The 25074-nt window shown below is 52.6% G+C and overlaps 1 protein-coding gene and 1 long non-coding RNA gene across 3 annotated transcripts in view; one reads left to right on the forward strand and one right to left on the reverse strand.

Annotated features, from left to right (window-relative positions):
• The window catches only part of SLC12A5 (solute carrier family 12 member 5), a 36724-nt gene extending 12465 nt beyond the window's left edge, over window positions 1-24259 (reverse strand). The window contains exons 1-14 of one of the 2 annotated variants that reach the window (XM_074317869.2): window positions 24099-24259; window positions 10277-10371; window positions 9795-9926; window positions 9262-9408; window positions 8373-8427; window positions 7748-7878; window positions 5566-5807; window positions 4626-4837; window positions 3050-3220; window positions 2651-2749; window positions 2451-2508; window positions 1479-1653; window positions 722-840; window positions 307-405 (exon numbers count right to left, since the gene is read on the reverse strand). In XM_074317869.2, coding sequence (XP_074173970.1) covers window positions 307-405; window positions 722-840; window positions 1479-1653; window positions 2451-2508; window positions 2651-2749; window positions 3050-3220; window positions 4626-4837; window positions 5566-5807; window positions 7748-7878; window positions 8373-8427; window positions 9262-9408; window positions 9795-9926; window positions 10277-10371; window positions 24099-24219 — 1856 coding nt within the window. In that variant the 5' untranslated portion in view covers window positions 24220-24259. Of the gene's footprint in view, window positions 1-306; window positions 406-721; window positions 841-1478; window positions 1654-2450; window positions 2509-2650; window positions 2750-3049; window positions 3221-4625; window positions 4838-5565; window positions 5808-7747; window positions 7879-8372; window positions 8428-9261; window positions 9409-9794; window positions 9927-10276; window positions 10372-15985; window positions 16117-24098 lie in introns of those variants that run through there. The other variant, XM_074317870.2, reaches the window with a different exon arrangement.
• On the forward strand, window positions 14820-17792 carry LOC148756016 (uncharacterized). Its single transcript, XR_016018161.1, has 3 exons — window positions 14820-15402; window positions 15552-16249; window positions 17241-17792. It is a non-coding gene; the product is annotated as an uncharacterized LOC148756016 (long non-coding RNA).
• Window positions 24260-25074: the final 815 nt, after the last annotated feature.

A 25074-nucleotide genomic window follows, 5' to 3' on the forward strand; every position in this document is an offset into this window, starting at 1 on the left:
GCTAGGAGGTAGGGGCAGTGATCACCCCATCTCACAGCTGAGGAAACTGAGGTTTCCTCATCCAGGTGGTAAGATGGTGAGCATTATGCACAGGGGAGGGGTTACAGCTGAGACCGTTTCTGACTGTTATGTTATTGCTGGTGATTGCAAGGAAGCCCTCTCCAGGACTTTTCTCGTGCTAGTGAGGCTACAAAAGCTGGAGTCTGGGATCCTTAGACCTGGAGGGGATAAGCTGGGGTCGGGTGGGGATTGGGTGGAGATGAGAGGATGGTTCTGTGGGCTGTGGAGGGGGAACGGAGCACCCACCAGTGGTAATATCGAAAGCGTGGCCTCCAGTTGGGCGTCCTCAGCAGCGTCTGTACTGCACAGGCCAAGTTCACAAACATGTAACACATGAGGAAGAACCTGGAATGCGGAAAATCCCCGAGAGAGACAGAGATGCAAGGGGAGGCAGAAACAGAAAGAGAAACATAGGGGAAGAAAGGGAGAGAGGGGAAAAGAAACGGAGAAGAGAATCATGTTCTAGTGCTTCAAAGGCCAAATCCCCTTACAACACACCCTGCCGCACGTGGGGATGAACCTCTGCACAACACAGGATGGGTTTCTGTGGCATTGGGGAACCCCCTGAGGTTGTTAAAATGTCTGGGCGGGTTGTCCGGGATTGCAGCCGCAATATAGAGACCCCCGGAGCTAGTGGGAAGGGCAAGAAGCCAGCACGCACATAGAGAGGATGGGGGCGACCTCGTCGAGGGAAGCAATGAGGATGCCAATCTCACAGATGCAGGCGGTCAGGAGCAAGGCCCACGTGGGCTCGCCGTTGGCTTTACCGTGGCCAAAGACCTGAGGACAGAGCAAGCATCATGGGGGCCTGAGACCTCACGGACTTCTCGTGTCTCCTCTAGTCTTGGGGACCCGTGCAGTAGAGGCAGGGATCCCCTAACCAATAAGGAGGTAGGGAGAGGATGCTGTATTTCTCACCGTTTAAGGGAACCTAAGGGAATACCAGGCTTTTGCTGTAGCTCCCCCTCCCTGACATTGGTACCCCAGTGCAATGAAGTTCAAATGATCCCTTAAGGGGGAAAGAAGGGGACAGCGGGAGAAGAACTACAGGAGGCCAGCAAGCGGTCAGGATCGTGTGCGCCATTAATCTTTTTTTTTTTAAGCATCATGGGGAGAGCTGCCCCTTTCTTGCCCTGTGGCTGCCTCCTTGAGTCTCTGCCTGATCACTAGACCCAAGGAGGGCCATTTATTTTTCCCCTAAGAGCAGACAACTCTGCCTAAGGAGATGGCACTGGCCATGGGCCAGATCCCAAAGAAGGTACATCCATTCTTCTTACAGGCGGCACAGAACACAAGGGCCCAGAAGGCAGTTCGAGGCTTGGCGTGGCCCTGGCTCATTGGGTAGCCTGTCTGGGCAGGGGCCTGGCTGGCTGATATAGGGGGTGTTCTGTTCTCCCCACACTCTGCCCCCCACTGACCTGCAGGAAGGGCACTATGCCATCCCGGGAGATGGCCTGCAGCAGGCGTGGGGCCCCTGTGAGGCTCTGCAGCCCAGCCCCACAGGTGGAGAAGAAGGATCCGATGACAATAACCCACGGGGACGGCCACGCCAACGTGCCCACCACCAGGTTGCCATTCACAGCTTCACCAAACCTGGAATGAAGCAGCAAAGGGGCAGGAGATGCTGGGTGAGCAATGCCACCTGGATTTCCAGGGCGGGTCTCCCACACCAACTTCAGGACCAACTTCTGCTCACCACAGAACTAGGCTCTGTAGGGGAAAAGGGGGGGACAAAGCCTCCAAAGTCCTGGGCACTTTCTGTCTGTGTGACCTTGGGCAAGTCATTTAACCTCTCTTTGCCTCGGCTTCCTCAGCTGTAGAATGAGAAGCATTATAAACCCGTCCCTTACAACTGATGAGAGGATGAAAGGAGATAACACGTGTAAAAGGCTTAGCCCGGTGCCTGGAACATGGTGGTAATCTAGAGTGCGGGCTCCTGCTTCCACAGCCTGCGTGCCTCATGTTACCACCACCCTCACTGCTCTGCCTTTCACGTCTGTTGACAAGTACGGTTACTATTCCCAAAGAGCTCCTTCAGGACAAAAATCATGGGTTATTTATCTTCATTCCCCCCAGAACCTGGACAGTGACCAACACATTGACATCCAGGAAATATTAAATGAATTAATAGACTGTAAAGGAAAACAAACAAACACAAAGGAAGTGTCATTAACCTAAAGGAAATGAGACACCATTCAAGCTTCTTGAGCTGGAGCGACATGAGAGAGATGAACTAGCACATAAGAAGGTGAGCTGGCAAGCAGTTCCCTGTGATCTGCCTCCCACAAGTTCCCTTGCACAGGTTCAGCACCCCCTGTCAGGTGTTTCCCAGAACTCTGCCCCCCATACCCACCCCCCAGAACAGGATGAGCCCTGATTCCCTTACTTACTTGTCCCGCAGGACGACCCCCTCAATGCAGGCCCCAAATAGAACAACAGAGCTGATATCTGCAGCAGAGGATGAAGGAGAATTCCCAGGGTGGCATTCCCCCTTCATCACCACCCCTCCTGAGCCAGCGGGTGGGGCAGCACCTGCCCACTCTTTAGCCCTCCCTGCCCACAGTGGTGCCAGCCCAGCAGTGCAGGATACAGACAGCAGAGGTGGTGGCAATGGCCAAGATGGTGCCGGTGGGAATTGACTTCTGGGCATCCCGCAGGTCCCCAGAGCGGTTAGAACCAGCCATGATCCCTGTGAACAGAAAAGCTAGGACAAGGGCCACAGAAGACCAGACAGACTGAGAAGAGAGGACCCCAGCCTCGGAGTCAGGAAGCCTGGAAGCTGGTCCCGGCATATGGATTTGTGGGAGAACTTGGGCAAGTTCCTCGGCTTCTCCTGGCTTGAAGTCCCTCATCTGTCTAATGGGAACTGAATTGTTGGCTCCTGCTTATGGGGTGGGGTGGTTGGACTGTGAAGCTCCCCACGTCCTCAATGACGTCTCTTCTCCATCCACCCCCAGGCAGAGTCCTCCCTCTCTGAGCTCCCCTTCACCTGTGACTGAGGGGAAGTAGATGCCGACCAGCAGAGTGAAGTAGGAGGTCATATCACTGAAGACATAGGGATGGTCCAGGTCGACAGGGGTGCTATCAGCCAGGCCCACTGAGGACATCCCCTGCTTCTCCACAATCACTCCCTTGGTCAGGTAGGTGCTCCAGAGGTTCTCTGTGGGAGAGATAGAATGCTCAGGAAAGACCGGAAGTCAGGGTGCCAGAGCTCTGGAGCCAAGAGGTGGTGTGAGCAAAAAGAAGGGTCAAGGTCAGCCACTTCTCACTGCCCCCAGGCCTTGGCTCTCTTTTATTTCCGCTGACATTTCCCAAGCTCCTGCTTTGGGCCAGGCCACATGCAGGGACTTTGCACATGAACCAAATTTGGCACTTGCCCTCAAATAGACCAGTTTACTAGGGCAAACACATCTATCTCAGACTGATTCAATGTCCCAAACGGATCTCACCACCCACCCACCCCAAACCATCTCCTTTCCTGGATCCCTTATCTCAGTAAATGGCCATCAGTTCAGACTCCTTGGCATTGCTTTCAACCGCCCCTTTCCCCAGCTCCATTTCAAAACCATCTCCAACTTCTGTCCCTCACTCTTCCTAAATATTTCTCAAATATGCCCCTTCTCTCCTTTCCAGGGTCATTCTACTTCGGCCCTGTTGACTTTTGGGGCTACATAATTCTTTGTTTTGGGGACTTTTCTATGGCTTTGTAGGATGTGTAGCCACATCCTGGCCTCTACACACTAGATGCCATTAATAACCCTCTAGGGTAATAACCAAAACCCAAAACTGTCTCCAGACATTGCCACACGTCTCCTGCGGGGCCAAACAGCCTCGGTGGAGGACACTGTTCCATTCCCACTGCCTTCACTCCATCACCTAGGTCAGAAAACCATTCTCTCTCACTCGGGACTCAGCGTCAGCCTCCTGCCAGCCTCCCCAACTTATTTCTTGAGCCCCTCCTTCCTTTGCACTTTATGCCCCAGTCATTCCAGACTACTCGTGGCTGGAAGGACACAACATGCATCTCTGTGTCAGCATGATATTACGCAAGCTGGTCTTCTGCCTGTAATTCCTTCATTCCCTTAATATAACTGAAAACCTCTTACGTGTCCTTCAAAAGCCTTTTCAGATGATTCCAGGAAACTTGGTCTTACCACCTTGTACCTACGACCACTCCGTCTGCAGGGTGGTCTCTGTTCATTGACTGTACATCTACGCACATCATAACTTATGTGCTATTACATCCGTGTCTGCCATTAGACTCCCTGAGGCCGAGGATTGTGACTTATTTATGCTGCATTCCTGGTGCTTAGCACAGTGCTAGGCACTTAGTAGGGACTTGTTAAACTGATGACTTTCTTTCCTATTCGGTGATAAGACAGTCAAAGGCTCCCTTTCGTCTCTACCCCTCCATGATCCCAAGGACGGAACATGGCCCAGAGCAGGTGGTCAATTAAAACTGATCAAATTGAACTGAATCCCAAGTAGAGTCCCTGAGTCTTCACTGTTTAACCCACAATCTCTGCAGTGTCCCCTGGACACCAGCCCTCTGCCCTCCCCCAGACCTTTGATGAGGCCACTGGCTGCACCAGGTATGCCCTGGATCTCCGTGACGTTGTTTTGGGTGAAGTACTCATCACAGGTGGCATTGAGAAAGCGAGAGGAACAGAAAAGGCCCCAGAGCTGTGTGGTCACCGTCTCATTTCCTTCCCAAGCTAGCTTGGCGCAGACATCAAAGCCATGGCGAGACAGTGTGCGGTTCCCCAGGAGGCAGATCCTAGGGAGAGAAACAAGGGAGGAAGATGGGGAGGGACATAACCTTGCTCTGGCTTCACAGTAGAACCACCAGGGGAGCTCTGAAAAACACAGATGCCAGGGCCTCATATCCAGACATTCTGATTTAATTGGGATGAAGCCCAGAATTGGCTTTTGTTCAAAGCTCTCCTAAGTGATTCTAATATACAGCCACAGCCGAGAACCACCGCTTTAGTGCAATGTTGTTTCAGCACCGTGGACAGCAGTCTCTGCGTGTGGCTCTGGTGGGCAGTGGGATATAGGGAAATCTGTCCTAGGGAGAGAGGCCGGACCAACAGGGATTTGAGCTCCTAGACATTCTCTTCTGTGTCTTTTCTTATGCTAGAGAAGGTGTTTAACACTAAATGGTTGTCCCATTCCAGGGAGTTGTCCCTGCCCCAGAAATATTTTCCTAACAGTGTTCATCCCTCTAGAAATCACCCCACTTGGCTCTTCCCCAGTCCACCCCACCAGCAAGTAGTTGATCCTCACAAAGGAAACGTGGTCACTCCCAGAAATGTTTTCCTACTCTGAAGAGATTGCTCCCAAACCAGCAGAGATTTTTCCCTCCCAAGGGAGTTTGCTCTGAATCCACAACCACTCTGATTCTGAAAGATGGGGAGAGGGATTGGCAGAGACTGATGTGCAGAACCTGAAACTGGGCCAGAGAGGAGGAGGATGATGCCTCGGGCTCAGAGCAGCAGCACTTACGGGAAGTTGGGTGGGTCAAAGGCGGACTTGATGACCCCAGCATAGATGGCCAGGATGGAGAGGATGACACAACCCAGGAAGACAAGAGCAAACTTGTTGACATACTTGACGCCCACAAATACCACCGTGGCCATGCAGGTGAGTACACAGGTGCCATACACACGCATGTTGTTCAACATGGCTGCTGCCTCCCCGCTGGCATCTTCTGCCTTAAAAATGGCCATAGCTGGGAAGAGGTAAGCCTGTGGGAAAGGCGTGAGGTCAGGCAAGTAACCCAGTAAGAACCAACTGAGAATCACCCCCAAAGAAATAACCTGAAGTGCAGGCAGGGCTTCGGAGAAAAGATAATGATCACAGCCAATTTACAGTAGATCAAGACTAGAAAAGAGATCCAATGGTAGGGAAGAGCTAAGGAAATCATGATCTATCCGGCAAGGGCCATTATACAGTCATGAAAAAGGTTATTATGAAGGTGGTGGGAGCAATTTATAATTTCTATTATTTTTGTTATCAAGTATAGTTCTCAATGATTACTGTTTTTATTATTTCCAATAGAAAGGCAGAAATAAATTAGATATTCATCTTTAGAGGATTGGGTGAATAAATCATGACATTTCCATGTAGACTATGGAGCTGTTGAAAAGGATAAATGGATTTGTCTAAACTGACTCAAAAAGTTATTCATGTTATATCAGGGAACAACAATCAAGTTTTTTTTAAAAACGTGGCTCGTGATCTCATTTTTGTAAGTATATATGTGTACTTACATGTAAACATATACACATATATGCAAAACAATGTCTCTGTGTGTGAAGATACATCAAAATGTGGATAATCGCTATTCTTTTCACACATCTGTATTTTCTATAATTTCTCTTCTAAATATTAACATATGTATATTCTTACAAAAGTTATTTTCATTTGTAAATTATATTCACAAAGAGAGTTTTTAGTTATTTAGGGAACTCTATAGTTATATTTTACAAAGACAGAATACAATATCATATAGAAAAACGAAATACACCAAAACATTAATGATTTTCTTTGGGCGACTCTTATTTCCTTTGTTACGTTCTTTCATATTTTTCCAATTTTATGCAATGAGCACAATTACTTTTATAATAGTTTTCTTTTAATTATTTAGCTTTGTAAAAGTCATAAGGTGTATTATTATTCTCTCATAATTTGGCTCCTCAGGTCTTTTATTCCCCATCCATCCTTCCTGTCCTCGCATTCCTCCATTGTGCCCAAAACCAGAAGCCATGACACCTTTTAGTCCTAACTCTCCAAGGCAGGGCGGTAGAGTGGACAGGCAGTGGGCTTTGGGATCAGAAAGACACAGGTTCACACCCCCTCCACACGTTCAAATCCCTTCCTTAAATTCTCTGAGCTTTGCTTTCCTCGTCTGTAAAATGGGGACATCTACTAACTCGTGGGAGACTTGGGGATTAGCTGAAATGATATGTTGCAGACCATGGGGCATGGATGGTGTAGAGGCTTGGAAAATATCAGCCCTGCTTCCTATATACCACAGTAACCTCTTCAGCTCCCACTTGCTCCTGGAGGGGCAGGAATGGAGACCAAAGTCAGCAGTCATCTCCTTCAAACACTACCCACGCACCTGCCTTCTTCTCATCAGTCACCACTCCTGGCAGATCTCTTTACTCACTCCCTCATAGCTTTCTTCTGTTTTGCAATCTGCTAGCCATCAGCCCTCTACAATTAACATTCATAGCATACTTCGCAGTCCCTGGCACGTGGTTGGCGACCACAAAAGGGTAGCAATGGAGAGACATTGCTATTGTCATTTCTGCCATGATTTTATGCTCATCAACCTACCTCTGCCACTGGTAGCTGAGTGACCTTGAATAAGTCATTTCACTCTGAGCTTCTCATTTGTAAGATGGGCATAATAATACTTAAACCTCATGAGGATTCAAGATAATGACTGTAAAGCACTTGGAACTCTGCTGAGAGCACAGTGGGTGCCTGATAAACGGCAGCTGTTCGTGTTACATAATTATTGCATCTTGTCTCCCCAACTGGACCGTGAACTATTTAAAGACAGAAGCACATCTGATTTCCCTTTGGCCTTACTGAGTGGCCTGTAAGAGGAGTCCAGGGAGCATTGCTTAACGGACTGATGCCTGGGACCCCACACCTCCTCCCCGGCCCCTCTCACCAGCAGGATTTCGATGGTGCCCAGGATGTACATGGCCCCAGCAAAGGTAGTGCCCAGGTAGAAGCAGAGGCCCACGGCGCCCCCAAACTCTGGGCCCAGAGACCTGGAAATCATGTAGTAGGAGCCGCCAGCTGCAGAAAGAGCCTAGTATCAGTGAGAGATTCAAGGAACACGGTTGCCACTCCGGGTGAGGGGGCTCAGGGACAGAGCTAGGAAGTGGGTTGCTCTGGGCCCCATGGGCCTTACAGGCTGCAGCTTTAGGATTGGTGGGAGACGCAGGCTAGCCACTCTGAGTGGATTTTGCAGCACTAATTACCATGTTGCTAATTACCCCTCTAAGGAGGTCATGGCTCAGAAAATAGGGTGATGGAGAGGAGGGTCTCTGGCAAAGGGAGACCATGCACTGTCTTAACACCATCAACCACCTCCCTCGCCTCCCCTGCACCTACATTTGCATCCCCACCTGCCCCACCAACATCATAGCCCAGCTCCCAGGTTTGCAATATTGCCTCTCTTGGGTCCTGATGGCCCCCAAAACCTGAGGTACTCTCTCTCCTTCCAACTACCCAAGCCTCCCTCCCGACCATTCAGGCCCCGTCCCCTCCAAGAAGCCCCAGTCACATACCAGGTACAACACCATTGGTCGCAATTGCACTCATAGAGATGGCTGTGAGCATCGTCTGTGAGGACAGAGATCATCAGAGTGGTGGCTGGGTGGGGGCCGCAGTCACCTGGGTGGGGGCCAAACCTTCTGCCCCATAAACACCCGCCAAACCCACAAGTCCTCTTCCGCCGAGCTTCTCCCTGGTCCTGTTCCAACTTCTACTCCTGCCAAGTCCTTCTTGTCAAGAAAAGCTCTTATTCACCACACACATGGACAAAGCACAGCTATAGCATCAGAGAGCTCTGGAAATCCCAGCCTGGACTCCGACCAGCTGTCTGACCTGAGACAAGTCACTTCAGTCTCTAAGCCTCAGTGTCTTCATCTACAAAACAGGGGACTCGCTTCAGCACTGGCCACCTCATATGCAGAGGTGGCTCAAGGGTCATGCGTGAAGAAATGTAAATGTAACGAGAAGTAGGTGTCTAGTGAATATTTTGACTGGTTAGAGGACAGGAGGAATTCTGTGACAAAGCTCCTGTGACACACAATCCCATTTTTTTGTGAGTCTGGACCTACCAAAATGTTAGCCATTGTGGGATGATAGGTGAATTTTATTTCTTTCTGTACACCTACCTTTTTCATCAATGAATCTTCATTACTTGTGTAATTACACACACACACACACACACACACACACACACACACACACACACAGGTGAAACCCGGTTAATAGACATCAGGGACTAGCCTGTGAGATGCAGGAAGGACCAGTCAGATCTAATTTACTCTCAAAAATCATAGGTAGTAGTTCCTGTAAAAAACTCAGGTCTCATGCTTCCCCCTCCCCCCGCCCCCCAGGTCCCTGCTCAGCCCAGCTGTCAGGGGTGGGAGAGGGGAGGCTGTCACTCACACAGGAGCAGCAAATGAAGACCATGCAGAAAGACTCCATGATCCCGGCAATGCCCACCACCCACGTGAGTCTCAGGAAGAGGATGACACCGAAGATGTTCTGCAGGCATGGTAGGTACACGCCCATGAAGGTGCCCATGCGAGGAGCCTGCCAGGGAGGCCAGCGTCAGTTTCTGTGGCCCCTAATGTCTCCCAACCCCACAGGCGCACGCCTCCTGCCCTGTTCCTTCATCCTCCACATTCCTATTCTCTCCATCTCCATCCCTCTTCCCCTGATTCTTATCCCCCTTCCCTCCTCCCATCCTGCTGCCATCTCCCCGCCTTCATGCCCCCATCACCTCTCCTTCAAACCAACCCCTCCCTCCTCCCTTCCATGTCTATCCCTCATCTCCCACCTCTTCCCCTCCCTCAACCCCCAACTCCTATACTTCTGCCTCCATCATCCATCCTTTCATCTGAATCCACTTTCCTCCCCCATCCTTTCTCCCCTCCATCCCCCTTCCTCTCTCATCCCTTCTTCCCCAAGGCCCTCACCTGCACCGGCTTCTTTTTTCCACCCTCATTGTTTTCTGCCTCTTCATGCTCCCTACTTCCCTGGGGCAGGTTGGTGTAGTTGGCCAGGCCACTGAGCAGGGAGGACACCATAGGGCTGGTGTCCATCTCCTCCTAGGGAGCGAGGGTAGCAGTGTTAGGACACTGGAGCCTAGGAGGGGGGTGGAGTGAGCTAGACAGTAGGAGGCAGAGAGATATGGGACAAGGAAGGCAAACCATTGAGGTCGAGATGAGAGGGGGAAGGAGGAGGAAAAGGCAAGGAGAACAGGGAAAAAGGATGGTAGGATGAGGCAAGAGTGTAGCCGGGGTAAAGAGAAGGAGAAGGAGAGATGGGGAAAGCTCAAGGAAAAAGGTGGGCCTGATGGAGAGATGGAGAGGAGGGCACTGTTTCCTAGGGAGGGAAGGAGCACCTGGTGAATGGAGAAATAAACTCTGGGTGGGGACAAACACCCCTAGCAACCCACCTCAAACAGGGCCATGTTCTTGCCATCGTACTCCTTTCCCTTCTCTGTGTCAGTGCTGTTGATGAAGGGACTGCTCTCCTTGGGGTTGCCATCACCTGAGAAGGCAGAGGAGTCAGGGGCCTGGACCAGTTGGTTGTCATTCATCTGCCTAAGCCATTATAGCTGTGTGGTCACTTTTACCTTCTGAACCTCAGTTTGCACATTGGAAAAGGGAGCTAATATTACCTCCCTCACAGAATTTTAGTTGACAGCATGTACAAAGAGCCTAGTGTACTTCTTGGCACATACTAAGTATTTAATTAATGTGAGTACTTCCTTGCTCTTAGGGGTCCTGCTTTATTCACCACAGCACCCTAGACTCTCCAGCGTCTCCTCCTTGACCATAACTGGGCCCATCCTGGTATTTTGTGGTAGAAGCCTGCTCTTTCCTGGGGGAAGGCAGAGAACGCTACAGCCTGAGGCCCCGAGGATACTCCACCTCTTAGAAAAGTGACCCCTTTGGGCACCTCCTATGGCCTTTATTCATCTTCAGCCAACATGTATTTGCTGGATGTCTGCCATCTGCCAATATGGGCACGGGGAGGAGGGGGAGTAAAACACAGAGTAAGATACTGTCCCTGTTCTCAGGGAAGCCAAGGGCAAGGGTGACGAACCGGTAATCAGGAATTTCCAAACAAGAGTGCTAAGTTCTGTGGTAGGCAATGAATAAGGGATGGTAGGAACAGAGGAGAGGCATTCAGCCCAGCCTGGGAGGTCACGGAAGGCTTCCCAGAGGAAGTGACGTGTCAGCTGAGAACTGAAGGATGAGTAAGATCTAGACTGGGAGGGAGGCAGGAGGGTGTTCCAGGCAGATAGAACAGCAGAACAGCATGTTCGATGGCCCAGAGGTGAGAGTGAACAGAGTGGATTAAAGGAGCTGAAAGAAATTTGATCTGGCTGGAGTCTGAGGAAGGGGCATAAGGCTAGTGGGGGGGGGGGACCTGAAGAGTGGAGTGTGGCATGTGAAAAAATGAACCTGGGAAGGTAAGGGTGGGCTGAGTCCTTACACAATTAGCAGGCCATGTTCAAGATGTTGGACCTCATCCAGACGACAAGGGGAAGTCGCTGAAGAGTATCAGGCAAAGAAATGCCATGAACAGACGTGTTTTACACCAATCACTCTGGCCTTTAGATGAAGAATACAGAGGCTAGTTAGGGACTTTCAGTAATCCAGGCAAAGGCTGATGATGACCCAGATCAGACAAATGCAGAGCAATGGACAGACTCAAGAATTATTGGCACATATTTCTATGCCAGATGTTTGGGGATGGAGAAAGGAGAAATCTAGACAAATGCCTGGGGTTTCTAACATGGATAAATGGATGGGTCATGATGCTATTTAATAAATGGGACAGGAGGAGATCGGGGGTAGGGAAGACGCTGAATTTGATCGAGAGTGAAGCACTGGAAGACACTCAATAAGTCCAGAGGCCACTTGGATATGTGGATCAGTCTGAGACACAGAAGAGAGGCTGGGCAGGAAAAAGAAATGGGGGTTACCCATTAAAAGGTGTGTAGGAAGTGTGTGAAACCAAGTGCTTGGATGAGATCACCCAAGGGAAAGTCTCTTGGGCATCAAGGAGGTCCTTCCAAAGAGATAAAAGGGACCCCAATAGGCACATTCCCTTAGTTCTAGCCATCACCCTTTCTCAGTACCAGGGCTGAATCCCCGTAGTATGTATCTCTCTGGACCCTGCAGCAACTCCCCAATGACCAAATCTCAAGTGAAGCTGAGACCCTACCTATTCCCAATTATCTGTTCCCTCATCTGCTGAAACCAATCAATAGCTCTGTGTGTGTGTGTGTGTGTGTGTGTGTGTGTGTCTCTCTCTCTGTCTCTCCCCCCCCCCCCGCCCCCATCTATCCAAATCCTCCCCATCCTTCTCCCTACATCCTGTAAACTTTGCTTAGCCTCCCAGCCAGGATCCATCCCCAGAGCATGACCTGTTATAAATCCAATCTCATCTTGACTCAAAATTGTAAAAGGGGAAGAAGTGACGCCTCACTGCTCAAAGGAGACCCGCCACCCTTGTCTGCTGCCACCACCTCCACCTTATCCATCCATCTAGATACTCGTGGTCCCCAAACAGGGGGCCCACCCACTCTTTATCCTCCTCACATATGTGAGTTCCTGGGAATAGCAGACCCGCCCTCCCGGTGGAAGTGTGGAACATAATAGGTGCTCAGGAAAAAGCCCTCAGAAGGAAATTCCCGCAGGCTCCCTTCCTGACCCCAGGGTCTCAGAAGAGCCACCTGGGCCCAAGGAACAGGAGAAATGAAAGTGAGGTAGGTTCCTCCTCCTTTTAAAATGCTGACAAGATGCCTTCTGTTCTCACCTCACTATGGTGAGAACTACTGGGATTGAGAGGGGGATGAGATGGGAACAAATTTCTTAATGGTTAAGAAAGAAGGCTGGAGTCAAGATTTGGATTCCAGTCCCAGCTTCACCCGCTGCATTGACAGGTTGGGCAAGTCACTTAAATTTTCAGTCTCAATGTCCTTCTTTGCAAAGGGATAATAATCGTGCTTAACTGACTGTTGAGGGGGTTAAGTGAAACAATGCCCATTGGGTATGCCTGAAACACAGGGTAGCCATTGCTGCTACTGTTACAATTACTATTTGTAATATACGTGGTACCCCACCCAGCCTGGGCTCCACATCCCCCAGCCCTCCCCCAGTTTCGAGATTTAGGGGCTCTGTCTCCTGGGGTGGGCCCATCTGAACTGGGCCCTTCTCCCAAGGGGTCCGCTCTCAGGGCCAAGACAACCAGACCCAAGAGCACCTCCCCGCTGCCTTTCACGCCCCCTCTCAAACCTCTCCTGCTTCGTGAGGGCCCTAGTGCGTGCCTGGCAGGAAGGGGGTGTCCTAGCTGGAGACCCCGCAACTAGGTAGCCCGGTGCCCGTCTCCAAGGCGACCGCGCGGGCCGAGAGCGCAGCGCACAGCCGGCCACGCGCCCGCAGCTGATTATGTAACGCGGCGCGCAGCGCGAAGCCAGACTCTGGGCGGGATCGCGGCCAGGAGATGAGGGCAGAGGAGAGGGCAGCTCGGTAGGCTTGTTGTGGGTCCCGCCTTTCCACCCGCCGACTGGACGGGATGCCAGGCTCCCGGCCTCGTCTGCTGGGGCTGATTTCGTTCCCTTGCTGGAACACTAGGCGCACTGGTTGGGGAAGGGCGGGGAGCCGGGGGGTGAGCTTCCTGAGTCCTCAAAGGTGCAGGACTGCGGAGGGGGAACTCGCCCTGATTCCCCAGAGCCAAGAGTCAGGAAGATGAGGGAGCGCCGAGTGGCGCGCGCAAGAGAGGCAGGGCCAGACGGAGGCTGAGCCCTCTCCGCCCCCGCCCCCTCCCCCGCCCCTAGGGAGCTCTCAGCCCGAATCGGCTTTCAATTAAGCTGCGGCGGCCAGAACTCCCGGGAAGGAAACAGGCGAGCAGCATGGGCTAAGGATCCTTCCCCCCAGGGGGCCTGGGGCCAGGCCTAGGGGAATCCCCAAGCCAGGTTGGGGTACTGGGGGAGGGCGTCAGACCTCAAGAGGAAAGGAGACCTGGGGGCCAGAGATAATATCCTTGGATTCTTTAGTCCAGAGGGCCCTCTCACTAGAGCCATTCCCAGCTCCCTGAGGTGAGCAGCCAGCTCCCCACCACCACACCCCCAAGAATTTAGGATGAGAAATGCTAAGAGCGCTCGTCACATGGGCCCTCTTCCCTCAAGCCCAGCAGGTCCTTAAAGCCCCCAACCACTATCTCCAGTTGCCACTGGGAGGCCTTCTCTCTCTGGGACCCAAAACACCTGGTCCAGGTTCTGGCCACTATATATAGAGAGAAAAGGTCTCCAGATGGGCACACTACACTCAGAGTCTAGAAACTAATGGGCAGGGGGTAGAACTAAAGGGAATTCCTAGTTCGACTTCTTCAGACACTTAGATGCCTCTTTTCTAGGCCTCCTGAGACCCCCTGGAAAGTCCAAGGCCCAGCAAGTCACCAACGTCAGGGTAGAGAAGGCAGGGGCTAAGAGATGGGACTATACCCCTTGTCTGGGAGAGCAGAGAGATGATCTCTCAGATGAAGCCCCCGTCTCCAGAGTAGAGGCATGTAAAGGGGATTCCAGGTGGAAATGACCCCCATCGTTCCCTGGGCACGGTATTGGGATGCCTAGTGCTGCCGCAGACTCCACTTAGCCAAATCCCCTTCCCCTGCAGCCTAAGCCTGCTAGGGAGGGGGGCAGCTTCGGAATGAGGCAACCCCAGTGTCACTGGGGAGATAGATGAGATGACCAGCCCGTAGTTAAGACCCTCTATATCACTCAACCCCGGGGAGGAAGAGGGGGATCTCAGACAAAGTATCGGGGACCCTGGTGTCCACAGCCTTCCCAAGCGGCCACTTGGCTCTGACTGGGACCCAGGGTCCGGAGGACTTCAAGTCAAGTCTTCCAGTCCCTGGAAGACACCCCCCCCCCCCCCCGTCTTTCAGCCCTTAGGAACTTTCGGCCATCCTCTGGGGAGGTCTGCAGGAGTTTCGGCTCAGAGGGTCAAGCAATGCCCAGGGGAGCGTTTGAAGGCAGGGAACGCAGACAGCGGGTGCGGGAGGCGCGCTAGTGCGCAAGGGACGCAGCGCCGCTGGAGGGTGGGGGGTGGGGGCGGCTGACAGCCGTGATGGATGGCTGAGACCGCTGGGGGGCGGCGAGGGGCCTGGGAGCCGGAGGTGGTGGCTGGCCCCCGAAGACCTCGGAGCAGGGAAACCGCGGAGGAGGGCGGGGGAGAGCCAGAGCAGCGGAAGGACTTGCTCCAAGCCCCTGGGCTCCTAGCGAGTCTCCGCACCCACCGCAGCGCGTCCGCAGTGCCCGCGCCGCGGCGCCGGGGATTCAGCAGCTGGAACCCCATTTCTGAGGCCTTACTGGGAAAGCCAGCAGAGCTGACTAGAAAGACTCCCTCTTGCCCCGCCCTGGAAACCTCACTGCCATCCCAGGGTACGAAAAGAAAGGGGAAAGAGGGAAGAAAGGAGGGTGATCTTGCTTCCTGTCCTGAATAGAAACCCACGGGGACGCGAGGAGAGGGAGATTCCGCAAAGTAGAGCTGAAAATCTCCGGGGGAGGTACGCTTCAGTCTGAGGTCGGACCTCGGGCAGCTTTGGGGGAGGGGGCCCGTATTGCACCAAGTGTCCTCTTAAGGAGACACCGCAGCCCGGACGGGGGCCGTCATATGGCTCCAACTCCTCACAGGCACCTTCCCCCCACATTTCAGCTGGAAGTCTCAGAGCGAGGGACTGCAGCAGACTGCGCCCCCCCACCCCACCCCCAACCGCGGGTCAACGCTCTGTGCCAGGACGCCGGGGTCCCTTCTCTGGGAAAGAAGCCCTCCTTCCGCCCGTCGAGCTCCACGTCAGCCCATTCTAGCTCTTCCATCCCTTCCCACCGCCTCCTCCGCTTGGTTAACCCACGTCTGCACCCCGGGCTGTGGGTACTGTAACCTCGCGGCCCCCAAGCCCTGCCCCGGGCGCGGAGCATTCCAGCACCTCGGACAGCGCCTGGCGCATTCCAATGGAGCAAGGCTCCAGGCCGCGGAGGGAGCCCACCGCCCCGGTCAATCCCAGCCTCTTCCCTGAAGGAGGCGGCCCCCGCTCTGCCTCTAACCCCAGAGCTGCCTCCTCTCCTCGCCGCCCCCGGACCGCTGCTCACCGGGGTTGGCTCCCCCATCGCCGTCCTCGCCGTCCGTCAGGTTGTTTAGCATGGTGGCAGAGCCGCGGCCGGGCCCGGATGGCTGCGCCGCCTCGCCCGCGCCCCTCTGCCCGCCTTCTCCGCTCTCTTGCTCTCTCTAGCTCTCTGCTCCACGGAGGAAGAAGCTGCAGTGCCCGCCCGCCCGGCGCACACACACTCGCACACGGACACACGCTCACACCCGCGCGCGCCCCCTCTCAGCGGCGGCGCTGCTCACCTCATCCCGTATGCAGGAGGCGTGAGCCACCGGCGGGGTTTTGGAGGGGGAGCGCGGAAGGGAGGAAAAAGAGGGGAGGTGGGGCGGGCCGAGTGCGCCTGGCGGCCCCCTCGCACTGAACTGAGGACTTGCACGGGTGGGATAGAGGGGGTGCTGCGGGAGACCAGGGCCTTGCCTCCCTTGAGGAGACGCAGCGCCTCCCGCCCCCCACTCTCCCACGCAGGCGGGGCCAGCACGTGGGCAGGTGCCATCCCGCGCCCTAAAAATAACGGCAGGGAACTAGGTCGCGGCCACGGGGAGGCGGCCCCGCAGCGGCTGCCTAGCTGGGGGTCTGGGGTGACCCCCTAAGGGGAAGATGAGGAGAACTGAGCCAGCCGGGGTGGAGCGCCATAGAATATGGGTCCCCAGGGAGCCTGTCTGCAAAGCAGGAGAGGGCAGCCCTGAAGACCGGGGAACCAGACCCTCTCCCATATCGCTGTTCAAGAGGCTGAAGCTAGGGGCGTGTAGAGGCCAGAGCCCTTAACTGAAGCACTGCGCTGCCCCCAGGATGGTTCAGGATCACTGGGCTGAACTGTCTGGCTCAGCCAGTCTTCAAATGGGAGGAGTGCAGCCTGAGAAGTCGCAGTGAACCCTCTCTTTGTGCGTAGACTGACAAGAGTCCTAGTATCCACCTCCAACACAAACCCCTGGAGTCCACAAACAGAGACCCTCTGACTGTGGAATGACCCTGGGAAGGAGACATGGTGTAGAGGAGAAAAGGCAGCAGCGAGGTTCCAGGGAGCGCTGACTCCCCACCAGGGATGGTGCAGCCTCTAGGGAAGGCAGGCCAGTCTGAGGCAAGCCAGGGACAGAGTGGGGGAGGGGCGAATGAGGCCGCCTGTCAGTTTGGGACCAGATTTTCCCCAGGGACAGGAGTGTCTAATCCCCTAATCCAGGATTGCTTTCTGAGGATTCCAGAGCTGACATGCTGTCTGTGTTCCTCCCGCTCCCCTGATACAGGTCCCCCCAGAAGCTTTTCCTGGGACCCCCTCAGCACTTCTAGAATCCAGGCTGGAGTTAGCAGGAGACAGCTCAGGGAGCAGCATAAGAGGTTTGGACCCTTTGTCTCTGGAAGATCTAAACATCACAGGGTGATAATGGATTAAAGGGAAATTATTCTCAGACTCGCCCTAGCCCCCAACGCTAGCCCTGTAAATTCCAGGAGTTCCAGTTCCAGGGGTGCAAAGGATGGCATCGATCATCTTATCTAATGCACAACTTTCATTTTACAGATGAGAAAGTTAAGGCCCAAAGATGAGAAATAAATGACTGCTTGTGGACACAATGCCCGTGAATGGCAGAACTTGGACTAAGACCCAGGTCTCTTTATTCCATAGGTTAGGACTCTGCTCATCAATATAACTTCTTTTAATACTGGCCCTGGCTCCAACAGCAGCGACAGGATGCGGCCATATCCACACTGCTCAGCACCTCTGATTCTTGGCTACTAAAAAAGGAACAGGGACTGGGTCTGAGATGTGTTATCTCCCTTTTCTTGTGCTCAGGCTTCAGAGGTGCCACACTTGAGTGGCCTATAGGCTTGCAACTGAAGGTGGGCCCAGAAGACCTTTTTTAATTAAAAAAAAACAACTTTTATTTATTTTAAGTGTGTTTTTCCAGGACCCATCAGCTCCAAGTCAAGTAGTTGTTTCAATCTAGTTGTGGAGGGTGCAGCTCACAGTGGCCCATGTGGGGATCGAACTGGAAACCTTGTTGTTAAGAGCACCGCGCTCTGACCAACTGAGCTAATCGGCTGCCCCCCAGAAGACCTTTTAAGGGTCCTAAAAAGCCATCCATATGACTGGATGTGACTTTTCAGAACCATGGACAGGACCCGCAGCTCGGTTTTCCCTCTACATATTTGTCAGTGGCTTCAAATTGAGTCAAACACGGAGTCCTCAGCAACTGACTGAAAATGGCCTCTGATACCGATAAGGTATCACTGCCACTGAGTTCTGTGGACGCTGGAAGAACACTAGGGTTGGAGAGTTAGCTATTCCAACAGGTGTGAAAATTGGTCTTGGCTTTCCCAGAGAGAAAAGCACACACACAAAAGTGAGATGAATTTGGATTGGTGACAGAGGTTAAAAGGATAACAGGTGGGTAGGCCAGTGTTTAAGAACTTGTAAGCACTACACTACACACATACCAGCAGCAGCAGCAGCAGCATTACGGTTTTCCACTACTCTATAGGGACAGGTAACATAGTGAAAAAGGTACTATGCTTGCCTGGGAAATGTTGTGAAATATATTAAATTCTGAGATTTTTTTTTTCAGCAATCTCAGGTCTTGGATGTTCTCCTGGGGGTATTTTCCTTCATTTGTGGCCTAGAGCCCTGGCCATTCAGGGACTGAGTCCAGCCATGAGGGAAACCTAGATCCCAAGGGAGTACAGGTGACTCTTCTTCCCCTGGGTATACCATCTGTCCACCTGCATGAAAGTTACTATCTCACGAGGCATCTGGGATTCGGGAGATAATGGTTCCATCCTGTCCTCTGCCCCAAAACTCTGCATATCCCTGGGCAAGACTGAGGTCCTCTCCTGGAGATTCAGCATCTCCATCTGTAAAATGAAAGGGTTAGGCTGCATAATCCATGGGACTTCTTCCCTCTCTGAAAATTCCTAGTGCTCTCTACATTTATCTCAAACTAATGCCATGGAGCCCTTCTCAGGAGCCCAGGAAATGAGGACACAGCCCCAAAGGGAGGCCCCAACCCTTCAATTCACAGCCCCCACCTCTCAGGGAGACTGGTCCCTATTCTGGCCTCAGGCCAACACTCTGCAGTGAGGCTTCGAGAAAACCCATTGCAGGCACGTCCTGCATTGCCAGCCTGGACGGGGCCAGTAATGTCACCAATGAGGTGTCCCTCAGCTCTGAGCCCCAGCCCAGCATCCTATCCCCACCCAGAGTCCTAGGAAGATCTAGGGCTAGGGGAACCCTCTCTTAAAAGCAACACAAGAGGCAGAGCTGAGCAGGGTCTTATTTCTGAACTCTGAGTCTCTAACACTGACCCCTGTTCCTACTTTACACCTTCTCAGAGAGAAAGAAAGGTCAGAGGACCTGCCTCCTACATATCTGGATTTGGGAACTGGAAGAAACTTTATAAATTATTTTTCACCACTCCCCATTTATGGAGAAGTTGGAGTCTAGAAATGGAAAGGTGCAAATTTTCTTCATGGGGTGAACTTGTGGCAGACTGGGGACTAGAATCCAGCTCCCTGACTTCCAGCCCGGGGCTCCATCCACTGAACCAGAATGAGGGGCTGTTTGGAGCAAGATGGAGCCACCTGACTGGGTCTTCTTTCCATGAGAGGCAGACGTAGTTTCCCTCCCAGTGACTCAATTCCTATCCGTCTTATCTCCATATCATTACTCCATGACCTAACCCACCCACCCCCAGGTTTGACTTCACGGAGCCAAGGCCCTGAACTCCCTCCTTCACTCCTCTCTCCCCCACCTGCATGCCCCATCCTCCAGGCCCAAAACCCTTGCAGTGAATTGATGAGTCCAGCACATAGCACATCCCATACACGGGGCTCGCCGCAGAGCACGTCAACCACTATCGTCTCCGTGGCAACCAGGGGCTTAATTAACAGGCTGCAGCCCCGTCACCATGACAATGGCACCCCAACAGCCCCCCATCCCCCTACAGATTCAGTCCACCTTCCCTCTTTTCAATCTGGACCCCCTGCTCACTGTATCCATCCACCACCCCCACCTCACCTGGAGAGCTGGGGCCCGCAGTTCGTTCTCATTCACTGAGAAGAGGGAAGGGGAGATGAGGGGGATGAAAGAGAGAGAAAGAGAGAGAGAGAGGGGAGAGAGAGAGAGAGAGAGAGAGAGAGAGAGAGAGAGGAGCCCATCACCATAGCAACTGCAGCCCCGTTCATAACCAGTTTGTTGCCATGGAGATTCCCAGGGCTCACCTTGGGCTGAGGTACTGGGCAGTGAGACTCTGAGCTCTGGCTTGAGGAGGGTGTGACTGGAGAACTCCTTGGACAGATTAGAGAGCTCTAGATCAGATATTTATACCAGTGTAATTTTTCCCAATTTATAGACAGAAACTGAAACAAGGGAACTTCACCCTTCTAGATCATGAAAGAATCTTAGTATTTTTATGGCTAGAAAGACCTTCATATAGTTTCCTGCTCAGCTCCTTTATACTGCAGATGAGGGCACTGAGGCCGAGAGAGAGGAAGCATTGTGCTCAAGACCACACAGAGCCTGAGCTAGAGCACGGATGGGCTATATTGTGGCCCTGTCCCCCTAGCATCAGTTAGCTCCCTCTCATTCTGTAGGAATGTATCCATCTCCTACGAGTCTTAACCCAGGCCCAGGGCTCTTTCTAGTGCTCTACCTTCCTCCGTGAGGAAGACACAGCAGGGAGTGGTGTAAAGGGACAGGGCAGTAGCCCCCATGCCTCAGAGTTGTCACAACTGGTCAGGTCCACTTCTATCCAGCCAAGTTACTATCAATCTTCCCATGGTACAGATGAGGCATGGGCACTGCAGCCCAGGGTTAGTAGTAGATTCAAGGCTCAGCCTCTGACTTGCTCCTTTCACCCCTGTAAGTCATGTTCCCACCTATAGCGGATCCCCTAGAAGCAGGAAGCATCTCCAAGGACAAACTCCACTCCCTTGGTCCAGAATGAAAAATAACGCTCATATGCAAGTGACTTGCATAACCTCCCCTAAGCCTTCCTCCACCTTGCACATGCTGCCTTCTCTCCCTGTGGGCCTGGGTGAGGACAAGAGGTGGGCAGAGTACTTCCCTGGGCCCAGAGGGCTGATACAAGAATAGCTGTGGGAGAGATACCATCAGATGTTTGGTTCCCTTGGGGAGCCCGTGTCCAGTTCCTCAAGCAGTGACCTACCAAGGACGAGGTACTGGAGACTGTCTTAGGGCCTAAAAGGTTAAAAGCCACCCAAATCATTCTCAAGATGGAATTTCCAATAAACGCAGCACACAGGTATCCAGCCTACAGACAGACACAGAAATACACACATCATCAACATGCCTGTGAGCACACTGGCATACAGCGACACACATAAGCAGTGACTCACTGACCACCCCACGGGTCATCAGAGCTGGCATGGGATTCTTCTTACGCAAGACACAGAAAGACACACACACACACACACACACACTCACACACACACACGCTGCCTCTGCCACAGGCATGCAGCTTTCCAGATTCACATCCAGTTTGCGCACATACCTGTACACCCCAAACTGAAAGCCGAGATGAGAGAGAGAGAGAGAGAGAGAGAGAGAGAGAGAGAGCTATTCTCAGGCCAGGGAGTGGGGATTGAGAGGAGAGATGGCAGGGGTAGGAGAAGCAGGAGCCTATAGCCACTTCCCCTCTCATCTGATGAGCATTAAGCCGCTGCTAAGTGCCAGGCTGTGGGCTTAGAACTTGGAACACAAAGATAAAAGGATATAGTCTCTATTCAGCCATTAAAAAAAGAATGAAATCTTGCCACTTGTGACAACGGGGATGGACCTACAGGGTATTATGCTAATTGAAATAAGTCCCAAAGATAAATACCATATGATTTCACTTATATGTGAAATCCAAAAAAAAAAACACACAAAAAAACAAATGAACAAACAAAACAAGACCAAAACAGACTCAAATACAGAGAACAAATCAATGGTTACCAGAGGGGAGAGGGATGGAAGCATAGGATAAAAAAAAAAAAAAAAAAAGGGAAGGGAATTCAGAGGTACAAACTTCCAGTTACAAAATAAATAAGTCATGGGGATGTAATGTACAACATAGGGAATATAGTCGATAATATCATAATAACTTTGTATGGTGACAGATGGTTACTAGACTTATGGAGATACTTTGTAAGGTATATAAATGACAAATCGTTATGTTGTACACCTGATATTAACATAATATTGTATGTCAATAATACTTTAATTAAAAGTAAATAAATAAATTAAATTACAGTAACAAAAACTAAATTTTTAGAAAAGGATATGGTCCCTGCCCTTGAGATGCAGGAGACATGAAAGTACATAACTTTCATCCATTGAGACATGTGCTCTAATGGTGCAGTGGGTGGGCAAAAGAGGAGTGACTGCCTCTGCCTGGGAGTGAAGGAAAGCGAAAAACGTTTTCAGAAGAGGTTAAATGAGCTATAACTTACAGAATGAGTAGGAGTTTCCCTGGCTACTGAAGGTGGGGAGATGAACGCCCACAGATATACCAGGAGCCCATGAGGAAAAGTTTGAATGACAGACTAAAGGGTTTGGCCTTTATCCTACAAGCAGTTGGGAGCTTGTGTGGAGGGTGGTTAGCATAGGATTAGCACGCGTAAATGAGTGAGGGGGCTGTGGTTGTGGGCAAGTGACAGATGATGGAGGTTTGGACCAGGGTGACGGTGACAGGTTTGGAGGGGGAGTGGTCATGACGTGAGGACCCCCTCAGTGGGAAGAGAAAAGGAGGCATTGAGAACGGCTCCTGGAGTTCTGGTTTTTTAATCTGGAAGGATGGTAAGGGCATTCATGAAAATGAGAAAGGGGCTGACAGATTATGGGAAAGATGAACAGTGGAAGAAACTCAAGAAATCCGAGTGGCCACATCCAGGAAGCGTGGTTGGTTCACGGGCTGGAGCCCTGTGGAAATCTAGACCTCCGTTTGGTCATCTATACAATGAGGGAGTTCGCCAAAGAAACCCCCAAAGGGCCCCTCGAGCGATTTTGGTGCTTAAGTTTTGCTGGAGTCAGGGTGAGCTCACCTGCGGCTCAGCAGCGACCCCTGGCGGCCCGGGGAGGCTCTTTCTCCTCCCGGCGCGGGGGCCACTCCAGGCCGATTCGCCACGTTCTTTCCAGACCTGAGGGACACAGAGCCAGGGAGGGAAGGGACCCCTGACAAGTGCCCCCTACGGAGAAGATTGTGTGTGCATCCAGGATGCTAATTCTTCACTGAAGGCTTAAAGAATTCTGCCCCTCCTCTCTCTTCGGTACCCTGCGTGTAACTTCCCTTACAAGACCACTGCACTGGGCCCTCGAGGAAGACGTTCTCAATTCCTCCTGAACTGGCTCCACCAAGCCTTTCTGAACATGGAGCAGAGAGAGCTAAGTGGGTCCTCAGTGAGGGTCGTGACTGGAGTCCCCACAGGATCCTCCAAAGGTCTAGCTGCCGGGCGTCTAAACTATCTTCTCTTTTCCCCATCTCCTTCCCGGGATCCCCGGCGCTGTCCGCAACGCCTCTAGGGAGACCGAGGGTTGGAGGATGAGCCAGGCACCAGTGACCGACTGACCCAGCACCTGCCTCACCGACCGGGACTCATTTTCCCTCCCAACATCAACCCTACCCACAGCCTGACCCTACCCCTATTCTCCTGGCCCAATCCCTTCCCCTCTGGTCCGTCCCTTTTCTGCCCCCAAACCCAGCTAGTCCTGCTTCCTCCCACTGGCTCTAGACCCACCCCTTAATCACATCGCCCTCCCCATTCCCTGGTTGCACCTTCTCCCCTCTGGTCCTGCCTCCTACCCTAGATGACACCGCCCCTTCAGTACCCTACAGCCCACCACCCTGGACACTATCCCCTCCATCACAAGACCGCCCCTTCGCCTCTGGCCCTAATTTCTTCCCTTGTCCCCGCCCACTTCGAATTTGGCCCCTCCCTTCACAATTTCCCATCCCTCTTCCCTCCTGCCCCCCCCAGGTCTCAGCTCCACGCCCCTAGCTGGCCCTCAGCTGGAACGCCCCGCCCCTTCCAACAGAAGACCCGCCCACCGTGGCCCCGCCCTTCTCTTGCCCCGCCCCACCCCGACAGGCCCCGCCCCTTGCGGCCTCTACCTTTGGCGTCTTCCCCAGAGGGATGGCGGATATTACCGGCTGAACGCCGGTGGGACTCTCGATCAGGGGTCCCGGCGAGCCCCGCGGGTGGCAGCGAGGTGACAGTGAACCTACGGCTCATGGTGAGGAAAGGACCCGGGCGACGGCGGTACGGCCGGGATCACACAAGTGGCCGCAGCCCGGCTCTAGGAGACAGAGAGAGCTGATCTCGCCCGCCGCCCCCCGGACTCCACGCCGCGCAGGGTCCTAGTGCCCGCTGTGCTGGAAAGAGTCAGACATTTTTGGTTGTGACAAAGGGAGGGAGGGTGGTACTGGCATCTAGAGCTAGAGACCACTTGCACCATCTCGGCTTGTACCATGGCTGCCTGACCATGAGCCACAGGTTTATCATCAGCTCCCTGCACCCCACCACCCACCCTACGTTGGGAGCTGTGGTAGGGGGAGGAAGACTGACCCTGAATGGGTCTGGCATCTGTCTGTCCATGGATCCCTCTACCTCCTGCAGGAAGACACCAAACATTTTACAGTCCCCCACTACAAAGAACTATCTGGCCCTAAATAGTGCGGAAGTTGAAAAGCTCTGTACTAGAATCAGGAGTTTAATAGACACCTAGATTTTAGGACTGACCAGGTTTTAAGCATGATCGAGAGCAGGTGATGACGATGGAAAAGCATGTTTGGAAGGTGGAGCCCAAGCGTTCAGTTGGACCTGTTGAGTTGGGATGCCTAAGGACCATGCAGAGATGGCATGAACATACAAGTCAGGAGCTCACAGGGGAGGTTAAGTCTGGAGATATAAATGTTGTAGTCTTTAGCACAGAGATACTGTTTAAAGCGTGTGGGACTAGACAAGATCACAGGAAATGACTGTACACAGAGTAGACGTCCAAGGATTGAGCACAAGTGCACGCTATCATTTAGAGGTTGGAAAGAGGAAAGCCCAACCAGTGAGACAGGAGGAGAACCAGGAGGAAGT

Source organism: Rhinolophus sinicus, chromosome 13 (genome assembly GCF_057876585.1).
Source record: "Rhinolophus sinicus isolate RSI-liver-muscle chromosome 13, RSI-T2T, whole genome shotgun sequence".
Lineage (NCBI taxonomy): Eukaryota > Metazoa > Chordata > Mammalia > Chiroptera > Rhinolophidae > Rhinolophus > Rhinolophus sinicus.